The following is a 12,946-nucleotide window of genomic DNA, read 5'->3' as shown; positions in this document are numbered from 1 at the left end:
AATAAATACCTAACTCATATTCGTATCTGCTTTTTTGGTCAAGGTCATATCCGTGTCGGACTCAAACTCGTGAAGTATGTGCACATTCTTCCAGTACCTGAGAGGATAAAAGAATTTCAGTATCCATATCTGCAAACTATATATATAAAAAAGTGCATGATATCTGAACCTAGTATTGTAATTTGGATGACTGGGATCTCTCGTTCGGTTCATCACCTTTGTCTTGGAACTAAAGAGGGTTGCACCTGTAAAGTTTCTGAACTGGCCAATTACGGTAAAGGCCCAGTTGCGTATTTGTCTTGGTTAGAAGTTAGCCTACGCCTGTATGAGATGCGAAACAAACTCAGCAGTAGTCTTTGTGTTATTATGCGGACTTATCTTTCTGATGGTGGTGCAGTATGGTATCAATACCGTATCGGTCTACTGTATCTCATATCCTGCAATATCCTATTGTATTTTTCTTATTTTTAACCCCATTAGGAAATTGGACTTGAAAAAAAGAAAGAAAGAGAAAAAAAGGCTACCATGAACTTGATTGTTTCCGGTTTAACTGTTGTATTTCTCTCTTCTTGTTGAGAGTTCTTCTTCCTATTGCAAGATTTCAAAGCTCAAGTATCAGGATTCCCATGTCTCTCTCAAGTCACATATCCTACCCTATAAGATATCCTTTCTCTACACTTTCCTTAATCACCTTTTTATTCTATAGCGACAACTGCGAAACATTTACTTAAATTATTGGAATTGACCATGTCAATTTCACCTGGAAACAGCCTCTTCGCATGCGGGGGGAAGGCTGTGTACATTTGACCCTCATCAGAGTCCACAATCGTGGAAGCCTCGTGTGCTGGGCTACCTTTTTCTTTGCTGTGCCAATTTCAATTTTATTAAGATGTGCAAGACACTTAATGTTTTGGTTTATTCTGCCTATATTTGTAGCTAGGAAAATGCCCTAGGGATCCCAAATGAGGGGACCTTGTAGGGGACAAGTGAGGTGAAAAGTCCTCACTGGGTGCTGCACTGTTCATGAATAGTGCACCACCCAGTGAGAACTTGCCACCTCACATGTCCCCTACAGGGTCCCCTCATTTGGGGTCTCTTGTAGCTATTGGGTGTTCACTATGTTAAAAGTCATTTTGATTTAGCTGTAAGAAGCAATTTAAACAAAATTGTGTTTTATACTTTGCTCTACAGGATTGATACATTTAGATTTTGTGTCACTTTAATATCCAAACTTTGAAAATGACTGGGATTCAATAAATGCTTTGTGCTGTGGAGGATTATTAATTATATTCTGAAAAAAATCTAGTTAATTTGGGTGCATTCTCTTTCTAGTTAGAGTAGAGGATTAAATATTTCCAAAGTGTAATTATAGTGATGTACATTCACCAAGGTGCACGATGCACAAACTCATCTCTATTCATGTTTGATTTGTGTGCATTACCACAAATGAATATTCTGAAAGTTTCTCACTATTTATTCTAGAACTGCATATTGTAAATGCTCTATAATTGAAACATCGCGAGTTTTATGGATAATGCGAACTGACAAAGCTTTATGCCTGCAGTAGACTATATCTATTTCTTTCATCAAATTTACTCTTCTATACTTACAGGAGGATCCACAGAATTACTATTCATACTACAGTTAATGCTACAGTAACTACTATACCGTGAACAAGAAACCGACTCCATCATTAAATTACTGTATGGTGAACAGTATATCAACTCTTCCACTATATTTTTTTGAAGTTACTGTTTATTCAACAGTATTTTACTTTATCATAATTAACCAGTAAATCAAATCAAATGTATTAAAACTTTAATCCTCCTCTAAGTATAAAGGAGTAGATATGATTTCTAAATCAAATGTATTAAAACTTGGATACTCCTTTAAGTATAGATGAGTAGATATAATTTCTAATTTTAAGCATATAACAATCAAATTAAATGTGTAAAAACTTAGGGAAGTAAGTTCAAAATGCAATACTTAAAGTTCTGATGAACGGAGGTTATGCATATATTGTTGATTTGTTTGTAATCCTATTTTGCACCCTAACTTCTTGAGCAAGTAAACTAGTTATATTCCGGAAGAATTGAAGTTTATCTCCTAACTAAGAAGATAATATGTATAGTTTGATCCTGAATCATGACAATCACAAGCTAGTACTTCCAAGGATAACTCAAAATATTTCAAGGCCTGTGAAGTTTGAATGAATACTAACAGACAATGGAAGTGGAAGAGATGTGCAAGACAACCACCAAAACATCATCTCATGTCCTTGTTTTGCTCCCCTCTACAATCATACAAAAAAAAGAAAGAAAGAAAGAAAGAAAGAATAAAACTATATAGTATAACAAAATCATCAAGAACTATTTCCCTATCTCTACCTATTTAGTCAATAATAGAAATTTCACATCAAGAGATTTAAATAAGGGAAACATTGGAGCCTTTGTAGGTGATGAATCCATGTCATCCTATCCATCCTCATCCTCTATCTTGTTTCTGCATAGGTCCTCTTTCTTCCTCTAAAGCTTTCAAACCTTCAAATGGAGAATGGGTAATCCTCTCAATCTTCTATATTGGTTGATACTTGATAGGAAAGCAGAAAAGGTAAAACACGAAAACGAACATTTTTATAGAAAATGCGAACGTAATAAATTTCTGACTCCTATATCTTATCCCGGGAAAAAATATATATTGTTAACTAGTCTTTAATAAGTTACAGTCTTTACCATATGTCACTCTGTAGAAGTTAGATTATTGAAATTAGTATAATATAAAGCCCAATTTTTGATATTTAGCAATATTGGATGGCAATCAATGGGCAACAATAGAAAAAAGGAGAAATTTTTAAAACAGCCCATTTTTCAATTTTATTGTGCAAAATCGACCGTCTCAGAAATTAATTAGCAAAAACAACCGAAAAGGGTCGATTTTGCAATTACGGAACTGCACGGGACTAGTAGTCCCGTGCAGTCCGCCTACCCCACTAACTCCGCTTTCTTTTCGTTCGTTTCGTTCCTTCTTTCCTTCTGCGATCTCGTGACCACTCTCCCCCGAAGAAAAAAAAAACCTGCTGGCCTCGTCGACCCCCGCCGCCGATCACCGCCATTTTCCGTCGCCGCCGATCACCGCCATTTTCCGTCGCCGCCGATCACCGCCATTTTCCGTCGCCGCCGATCACCGCCATTTTCCGTCGCCGCCGATCACCGCCATTTTCCGTCGCCGCCGATCACCGCCATTTTCCGTCGCCGCCGATCACCGCCATTTTCCGTCGCCGCCGATCACCGCCATTTTCCGTCGCCGCCGATCACCGCCATTTTCCGTCGCCGCCGATCACCGCCATTTTCCGTCGCCGCCGACCCCGACGCTCTCGTGACTGAGCCTTCAACCCCCCCAAACCCTAGCCTTCAACTTCGACTTCGACCCCCTGCCATTTGCAGTCGCCGCCTAACCCTAGCCCTCCGACCTCGTCGCGCATCCGACACCATCGACGCCCACCGAACCCCCATTCTCAGGTGTGTTTTTCTTTTTAATTTTGCTGTTAATTTACATATGAGAGGGTTTATCAATTATTTTTTAGAGGGATATTCATCAAATTTTGCTAGAATTGGGGGAATAATGTTTTGGCTGTTAATTTTGCTAGAATTGGGTAGGATTAGTTTTTATTTTGTGCAATAGGATGAATAATGTGGTTTGGGGGTTAGGGTTTAGCAATTATTTACAAATGATGAATAATAATTAAGGGTGTAGCCATTATTTGAGATTGATTAAGGTAATAAATTTGATGTTGATTTATTCAGATATTAATAGATTATTTGCATATGATGGACTGTGTATTTTCAGTTTCGATGACGAACTCCATATCCATTATTTGTTTCTTTAATGGGAGCCTCGGCGTCGGAGTGAATAATTTGCCGGTGTATGATGGAGGTTCTCGGAAAATGTTCATGCTATCTAAGTCGTGTAATTTTGATGGAATGACTAGGGAAATACACAGAGTTACTAAAATTAAGAAAGAAGAATATACAATTAGGGTGTTCTTCAACTGTCCGATAAATGAGAGTAGAACTATTGCCGTGGAGATTACCGAAGATGAGGAATTGAATGACATGAAACAATTAGTCGAGAAGCAAGCGTCAATTGAGTTGTTTATTGAGAAGTATCCGATTCAGGAATTTGCCCAAGTTTCACGACCTCAAGGAGAGTTTTCTCGGATGCTTGACTTAGACAACGAGTCGATTGGTTTTATGACATCTCCAAGTCAAGAGCCATGGTCTCAACCACAACATTTAAGTGAGTATTCTATCGGTGGGACGTCAACTAATATATTTAACGACGCTTCAGGTCATGTTACGGGTTACCCACCAGTCGGAGCAATTATAGAAGATGAAGCAGATGATGATTCAGATCATTTTGAAGAAGATGGCGTGCAAATTGATAGCATGCATGTGGCAGCTGGAATCGATGATGACGCCCGTTGGATGGAGCAATTTAACGTTAACAATGATTATGTGGAAGCTGAAGATCCGTTGCCCGACGAGTTTCATAATGAGGATTGGATAAATACTTCTCAAGCTGGATTTGTTGATGTTGGGCCAAATTTACAACGACCTGAGGACTTCACTTTTAAAAAAGGGGATCTATTCGAGAGCAAGGAGGCACTGATCTTTGCAATCCGAGAATGGTCCATCAAGAATCGGGTCAAATTCAAGCCGGTAAAAACTAATGCAACAAACTACAATGTGAAATGCTTCTTTAACGATAAGAATGAAGTAGAGAACGCAAATGAGCAAGATGAGAGAAATAAAAAATGTCCTTGGTTGCTAAATGCCGCTGTGAGAAAATCATCAAATGGGCAATTTGTAATATGTAGATATTGCGGACTTCACACATGTTGCAACCCGTCGGTGGATGTCGATGATTATTCTGCATCTTCTTCTTATATATGTAAGCTAATTATGCCTGAAGTTAGAGCTGAACTTGATCTGAATGCAGGTCAGATATTTCAGAGGGTATATGACATGCGGGGGATTAAGATATCTAAATATAAGGCATATGATGCAAGGAGGAAAGCGTTGTCTAAAATTTTTGGAGATTGGGAAAAATCATATGAATTACTTCCACAGTATCTTGAAGCTATCAAACGAAATAATCCGGGTACTGAATACGAAATATTATCCGAAGAGATTGCACCGGGTATGGAGAGGTTCACTCGCGTGTTTTGGGCATTTGGTCCTGCTATTAAGGGCTTCACTTTTTGTCGTCCGCTATTGAGCATTGATGGTACACATTTATATGGAAAGTACAAAGGCGTGCTTCTTGTAGCGACCGGTGTAGATGCAAATGGCGGGTTATTTCCTCTAGCATTTGCAGTCGTGGAGGTGGAGGATACGTCTAGTTGGAAGTGGTTTTTTGAACTTATATACAAGTGGATTCCAAGTGTCCGTGCGCCAAGAATAATTACCTTTATTTCGGATAGGATGAAAGGAATTATAAGGGCGTTACATGAGGGTTTTAGTGCACCACATCACCATCGATATTGTTTAAGGCATATAAGAGATAATTTCAAGAAAAAACACGGTGAGATTAATTTGCAAAATCTTTTGTGGCAAGCCGGGTGTGCGACCGACACATTAGTGTATGAACATTGCAGGGAGAAAATCAAGTCTTTGTCATTAGATGCACATAATTGGATTGAAAATAACTTGAAGCCTCAATTCGAGCATCGGTGGGCATTATGTAAGGATGAGGGTGTGCGGTTTTGCATGATGACGACTAATTGCTCCGAGAGCTTTAACGGCGTTCTTAAAGGAGCACGAGCTATGCCAATACAATCTTTGGTTGCGAGAACATTCTATAGACTAAACGCATACTTCAACAAAAGGCGTGGTGATGGCATAGACTGGACAACACGTTACACACCAAAAAATGAGTCCATTTTGCATAGAAGAATTGAGGCAGCAAGATCATGTCAAATTACTGTATTCAACGACAACGAATGGCAGGTACAAGATTGTGACGGTATCTACACCGTTAAACTATTTGATGTTGATTGCACTTGCACATGTAACATACCACAACTCCAAAAAATACCCTGTGCACATGTGCTTGCGGCTTCTTCTAATCAGCCGGGAGGTGCTAGAATTCCCAGAAATCGGTATTGCTCGCCTTGGTATTCAACAGCTCACTATCAAAAGACATATAGTGAGAGTTTTCATCCACCTGATGATAGTCGGTATTGGCCTGAATATAATGGACCACATATAGTTCCACCTCAGTACCGGAGACAAGCAGGTCGACCACGATCTGTGCGAATTAGGGGAACCATGGATCAAGGGCGAGAAGGAGTGGTCAAGCACAAAAAATGTAGTCTTTGCAAACAACCGGGACATACTCGACCTCGTTGTCCATCTAGACACAATAGATAGCAACTAATTGGTAATTTATATCATTTTTTTATTTTTATATACTTTAATAAAGAAACTGAATTACTATATGATTGATTATTAACATGTGTATAATTATATGTGCAGGTTTGTACACCATGGATCCTGGGCCGGTTAGTGATGAGGTCTTATATGACCAGGCTCAGCATCGTTCACATATTATATCCTGTACAGAGGTAATTCAGTTACTTTATAATTGTAATATTTGCATTTACATAATATTGCATTCTTATACTATCATTGTCTATACAGAGAGGTCCGAGTATCGTTATGGTTGATCATAGCCTCAGCCATAGCCGTTGGCGGTTAGAGGATGAGCGTATCATAGCAGCTGTGGGACGGGCCGGCTTCTTGACTTGTTCAAAGCTTCGTTGGATAAAGCTCGATTGGCCCCTACTGATTGCGTTGATGGATAGATGGAGACCTGAGACCAATACTTTCCACTTCCGAATGGGTGAGGCTACCATTACTCTACAAGATGTATCCGTGATACTCGGTCTCCGTATAGATGGTCCGTGCATTACCGGCACTGATAGTGATGTATGGCCTCGAAGATGTGAGGAGTTGTTAGGTGTAGCTCCAGAGACTATGCCTAGAGGAACTATTAAGTTGAAGTGGTTGAGAGAGACCTTCTCAGTACCGTTGCCTGTTGATGCCCCACAAATTTTGGTTGACCAACATGCACGTGCATACATTATGCACATGATTGGTACTATATTATTTCCAGATTCAAGTAAAGATAAAGTGCATGCGAGGTATGTGTATTTATAATATGAATCTGTATTTCATTGAATTAGCTTATTTTAATAAATTGGAATATTGTGAATATGCTAGGTGGTTACCACTCCTCGAGGACTTGGACGTATGTGGTACAAAATCGTGGGGTAGTGCTGTTTTGGCGTATTTATATAGAGAGATGTCAAAAGTGGCACTTATGCAAAACAGTGAGCTTAAAGGGTGTCTAAGCTTATTGCAAGTATGGGCATGGGAGAGACTTCATTTGAAGCCAAGACTATGCACGCATTTACAATTAGATGGACAAATTCCACTGGGATGCAGGTATTGTATTTTTAGTGTAGCGAATATAATTGTAGTTATCATTGTGGTACTAAATGTATGATAAATATTTTTTTGTAGATGGAATGTCGAAAAATGCTATGACGAGACCCCGGCTAGACAATTAGATTTCTACCGGAATGAGCTTGACCGTATGAAGATTTTTCAGGTAATTCTCACCGAAAAACATGCGTTTTTTCTTCTACATACTGAAAACCCAATTCTGATATGCAACTGCAATAAATTATTGTAGATGGAATGGGAGCCCTACACCCAATTTCTACCTCAGCTACCCCCAATATGCACAGAATACCAAGTTGTATGGAGAGCTAGAGTTCCTCTTATATGTTTGGAGATAGTAGAAATGCATGTACCGGACCGCGTGCTTCGACAATATGGTCTTGCACAACATGTTCCGCAGTTTGTTGAAAAGATAGAGAGGAAGGCAAAGAAAGGAGGCCAACAAATAAACTGGATGATCGTGCATCAAGCTTTTATACACAAATGGAATGATAGGCATTTTTGTATTGTCAACCAAATTGAACCAACTCCTCGGGAATCAGATTACTACACTTGGTATTGGGACATAACCCGAAGATGGATACTTCATTCGACCACAATACCGGTTGAGTCGCAAAGAGGATATGTGCCCCGGGGTATAGATGAGAGAGAATTAGTAAGTATTTTCATATTTTGATTTAAGTCCATTTTTATTGGTACTTTATGTGTTGAAAAATTTGCAGGTATCAGCAATAGATGAAGTTCAAACTCTTGCAAATCGTGGTTTGGAATTGGCTCGAGCAGGTACGAAAAAATTAAATCTCAAATTTACATTCTGTAATATCAAATTTAATATGAAATTTTGTTTTTGAACTATCTATCGCAGCAGATAGAAATCCCGAAGCACATGAACATGTATCAATATATCAGGCTATAATGCAGAGGCTTCAACAAGCCTTACACCGAACTCACGAAGATCGTCATGATGGACGGGAGGTAAGGTCATTCGTATATACACGACAACAGCGACAAAGTCGAGGACGACGCAGAAATAACGATGAAGCTGGACCTTCCCAACGTGTCGACGATGGAGCTGGACCGTCACAACCACAAACGCAACCGGATCACGAACTCGTCGAAGGGCGGTATGGAGGACGACGAAGACAAAGGAGGAGGAGGAGAGTTCTTGGATGTATGTAAACTACAGGTTATATACATTACAAAACTATTTAGGGATGTGATTTTTGGATTTGTAGTCGATAATATCATGTGATATGTTTGATTTCTAAGTGGGTTTGTGGTGTTATTATGCTGGATTTGTTAGTGGGAGTTTGTGGTGTGATGTGATTTGTTTGATTTGAAATGAGTATGTGGTGAAATCAGTATGTAATTTGTTAGTGGGAGTTTGTGTGGATGTATGCACAGGGACTACATGAAATGCAGTGGTGAAATGAGTATGTGACTTGTTAGAGGAAGTTTGTGTTGATATATGCACAGGAACTACTTGAAATGTAGAGAAAATTGCACAAAAATGTGCACAGCGAGTGCACGGGACTGCTAGTCCCGTGCACTTGGTGTTCAGCAAACGGGTAGTGCTCTCTGCTTAAAAGTCGGGACTGCTAGTCCCGACTTTTAAGCAGAGAGCAGCTGCTGGAACACCAAGTGCACGGGACTGATAGTCCCGTGCACTGGGTTTCAGCAGCGGGTTTGCTGAACACCAAGTGCACGGGACTAGCAGTCCCGTGCACTTCGGAAATCACCCTCCGCTGCAAAACCGACCCTTTTCTCCTGAAAAGGGTCGGTTTTGCTAATATTTTTCAGTTTAGGTCGATTTTGCCTATTAAATTTTAAAAATGGTTGGTTTTAAAAATTTCTCCTAGAAAAAATTCTCTTAAGCGCTCCTATTGCTGTGAGTTCTAAGCACTGTGATCTTGACATCTACAATTGGACTGCAACTGTCAAACATCTGATTGGTACAATTAGCACTAAACCAACAAGCTAACTCACTTCTGATCTGAAAATTATGGGGAAAATGTCAAATTCATCACGATAAAAGCTTCGATCTGATGAAAAAGACTGCAACTCAGCATTAAACTTCTGATCTTAGCGGCTCACACTCTCCATCACTCTCCATCATTGTTTGCGTTATCCCCTTCGATCAATGAAATTAAATCTGACAATGATTGTTCATCCTCCGAGAGTTCTCATAGATTTACTTTCTATTTAAGATATGAAAAAAACACTAATTGGACGTTTGAATTATTGGGATGAATGTGATTTTTCGTGAAAGAACTTGTCAAGAAGGATTGCACATTTGTGGACCAGACTGTCTCATGACTGATATAGGATCGATATAGCTTTATACTTTGTAATTATTACCAACGAAATTATTTGTCATTCTTTATTTTGCCTTTGCCCTTATATTTGGATCATTGATTGCCATAGAATGGTGCTGGTTGAATTAGTTAAGTAGGGATCCTTTGTTATGACAGTTGGAATAGTGTATGATTGAGTCTTTATGAGTAAAGGTATGGGCCAATGATTTGTTTCAAGTGTTTGTGGTTGGATAATTGAATGAAGTTTTGACTTAATATCAAAGTATAATTTTGATTGTGATGTAGCCAATGATTTGAATTATATTTGAGGAGGAGTAATGGTTGCTTGACCTGAAACTTAATGATTTGTCATAGATCAACTTTTTATCTATAAGGTGAGGGGTTAGTGTATATACTTAAAAACTTTATGGAACTCAGTAGCAAGCTTGGGTTTTTATCAAATGAAAAGAACGATTAAATTTGAACTACATGATTGACCTGTATGTCCATTCAACATTACATGAGGTTGCTTCTCAAACTCAATAAGCATCTTGCAACCTTTTCTTCCTTGAATGAAGTATTAAAGTAGGAATCTTTTGCTTTCTTTTACATTATCCTTCTGTATTTCTCTCTCTCTCCGGTCTCTTATCTCATTTCTCTTCACGTTAAGAAATTTTCTCCTTTCTCTTCATGTATATTCTATATCTGCTATCTACGTTTTAGAAATTTTCTCGACATTTTGGGCCGATAACTCAAAAAAAAAAAAAAAAACAGAAAAAAAAAGAAAAAGAAAATTTCCATTCTTCTCAAACATTGCATGAAAGAAAGATTATCCTAGACCAAAGAAAATGAGCCTAAAATTAATGATGATGCTGATGAATATAACTAATGAGTGGATGTGTAAAGATGAAGTACTTCATATCCATATACTATTGCACTGAATAGAGGTTATATAGGCCGTTTACCAATGAATCATGAATACCTTCTTTAGCAATTGGAGAGAAGGCAGATATAGTTGGACTATTCTCCTCCTCCGAGGAGAGGGAATCTAGTCCTCCCATTTGTTTACCTGTAGGATCAAATACCTACGGTGTTAGATCAACAAAGTCTTGGATAAAATCGCACAATAGCAAAGGGTAGATTCGGCAATAACGAAACTTCTGCTAAATCAGGTACTGCATCACTAGATTACTTTCAAAAATCATCTCTAGTTTCTTTTCTCTCACTTTTGTCATCTTATTCCTTGGGTCTGTAAGTTTTTGTGAATAGTTAATGATTTACATATTGGTCAAAAGGGAAGACCAAAGTTTTTTTTGCTTAATGATATTGAAGAAGAATTTTTCAAAACAGACCCGCTTTAACTTTTTTTTCTTAAAACCGACCCGTTTTTTTTTTTATTTATCAAAACCGACCCGATTTTATAATTAACAGCTTAATCACCATCCTAAACAGTCGGGGTTGGCAACCCCGACTATTTAGGAAGGTGTTAAACCCTAATTAGAAGCCTTAAACCCTAAAAATTAATGTCCTAAATAGTCGGGGTTGCCAACCCCGACTGTTTAGGAATGTGATTAATCTGCTAATTACAAAATCGGGTCGATTTTGATAAATAAATAAAAAACGGGTCGGTTTTAAGAAAAAAAAGTTAAAGTGAGTCTGTTTTGAAAATTTCTTCTGATATTGAAAGCAAAGATATGTATGTTGTTGGTTCAAAGGGGTCATTATATTAAAATCTCCTGGTTGCAACAATGTTAAAATGAAAAGAAATCTTCCACAAACACATCATCTCTCTACAATCTATTTTACCATAACATCACGTATTATCTTCAATTTTAGTCTCTTTCAGGTTGGGGTAAAGAGAAAGATGGAAGGAATTAATTAAAAGGAAATAGTTTATAAACATAGATATACAATTATGTGCAATTTTTTTATGTTTGTTATATTTAAATCTCAAATTTGTCCTGTAGCAATTTAATTGTCCAATTGTCCCCTTAATTGCCTCTTTCAATCATGACCATTGAAAGTTTGTGTTGGAAACAATGTTTTAAATGTCGGATATCGGGTTCATATCGGATGGCTAAAATCCATGTCGGATAGCGGAAATCAGGGATATATCGGGGAACATTGACTAAATATCGGATTGCCATATCGGGTAGTGCGCATATGTATAATATCATGTCCTAAATATAATATAAGCATTCATAAATTCAATATAAGCATACTTTATAAATTCTATAGACTAAACATATAAAAAAGTAAATAATATATGGATTTGGATTCATAAATTCTTTCTATCGGGTTCATAAGAAACCCTTAAACATGAGAACGGGTCAAACGGGTTTGGGTATTTATCATTAAACCCAAACCCGATAACAAAAAACAGATCTTAAAAAAAATACCATATCAGTCGATTTTACAAAGTTAAAAAATAGGTCGATATGCCCGATATGACCCTGATATTTTCGATTTGGTCCTGAAAACCGACATAAGAGTTGAAAACGTCCATGTCGTGTCGGTCAAGCCCTCAAACCGATATGTCAGCCGACATGTCGGACATGTCGGGCGATATTTAAAACCTTGGTTGGAAATTGAGGTTAAATCTGGAATTAAACAGAGGAATTTAGATGTGCTATTATTTTAATTTTTTTAATTAACTGCTGTGCATTTTAGAAACGTTGTGCTTAAAGCAATATTTGACATACTCCGGTGCAAGGATCCCAAGACCAAACTGCTTCCAGGAACAGCAGTACAGTACTCTGGTGTGCACCAACCCAGTACTGTCAAGATCTCCTCGATCTATAAGACCTTTCGGTCAAGGCAAAAGATCTCCTCGATCTCAGAACCTTTTGGTTCAAAACATTTCGGTTTCAGGGTTCCTGCAGGCATAGTTTCTGCAGCAACAGCACAACAACAGCAATAATAACGTCGACCCGACGTTCGTATTCCAAGCTCGCGTGTGTATAACGACGTTCGTATTCCACAATCGCGAGAGTTTCCAGCAACCACCAAGAACTGCACAAGGGCACTATTTATAGGCTTTTAAGGCCAGCTCAAGAGTCGCTAGCAATTAATATGACTGTTATAATTCTTAATGACAATTAAGATAATAACATCAATGCATTAAAT

General features: G+C 38.2%; 2 protein-coding genes across 5 annotated transcripts; both read left to right on the top strand.

Annotated features, from left to right (window-relative positions):
* LOC109822243 (serine/threonine-protein phosphatase 7 long form homolog) lies at positions 2,538–9,015 on the top strand. 4 transcript variants are annotated; one of them, XM_020388407.1, is made up of 8 exons: positions 2,538–2,557; positions 6,537–6,625; positions 6,702–7,204; positions 7,284–7,508; positions 7,587–7,674; positions 7,759–8,181; positions 8,249–8,309; positions 8,392–9,015. In XM_020388407.1, exons 1-8 carry the CDS (start codon positions 2,554–2,556, stop codon positions 8,703–8,705), a joined length of 1,707 nt encoding a protein of 568 aa, XP_020243996.1. In that variant the 5' UTR covers positions 2,538–2,553; the 3' UTR covers positions 8,706–9,015. The 4 variants fall into 4 exon arrangements, with proteins under 4 accessions (XP_020243996.1, XP_020243997.1, XP_020243995.1 ...); XM_020388408.1 differs by lacking the exon at positions 2,538–2,557 and adding an exon at positions 6,331–6,441; XM_020388406.1 differs by lacking the exon at positions 2,538–2,557 and having other exon boundaries at positions 6,512–6,625; positions 8,395–9,015.
* On the top strand, positions 5,005–6,625 carry LOC109822244. The gene is made up of 2 exons (XM_020388409.1): positions 5,005–6,498; positions 6,593–6,625. The coding sequence occupies exon 1, from the start codon at positions 5,025–5,027 to the stop codon at positions 6,429–6,431; it is 1,407 nt and encodes a 468-aa protein (XP_020243998.1). The 5' UTR covers positions 5,005–5,024; the 3' UTR covers positions 6,432–6,498; positions 6,593–6,625.

This window comes from Asparagus officinalis, chromosome 8, assembly GCF_001876935.1.
Source record: "Asparagus officinalis chromosome 8, Aspof.V1, whole genome shotgun sequence".
NCBI classification, from domain to species: domain Eukaryota; kingdom Viridiplantae; phylum Streptophyta; class Magnoliopsida; order Asparagales; family Asparagaceae; genus Asparagus; species Asparagus officinalis.
Note: the sequence above shows the minus strand (reverse complement) of the source record. Positions and strands in the feature narration are given on the sequence as shown.

Coding starts and splice junctions, on each gene's coding strand:
- LOC109822244 (XM_020388409.1), top strand. CDS start 5,025: ATGCGGGGGATTAAGATATCTAAATATAAGGCATATGATGCAAGGAGG.
- LOC109822243 (XM_020388405.1), top strand. CDS start 6,515: ATGTGTATAATTATATGTGCAGGTTTGTACACCATGGATCCTGGGCCG. Junction 6,626..6,701: donor ATATTATATCCTGTACAGAG/GTAATTCAGTTA, acceptor TTGTCTATACAG/AGAGGTCCGAGTATCGTTAT. Junction 8,182..8,248: donor GTATAGATGAGAGAGAATTA/GTAAGTATTTTC, acceptor AAAAATTTGCAG/GTATCAGCAATAGATGAAGT.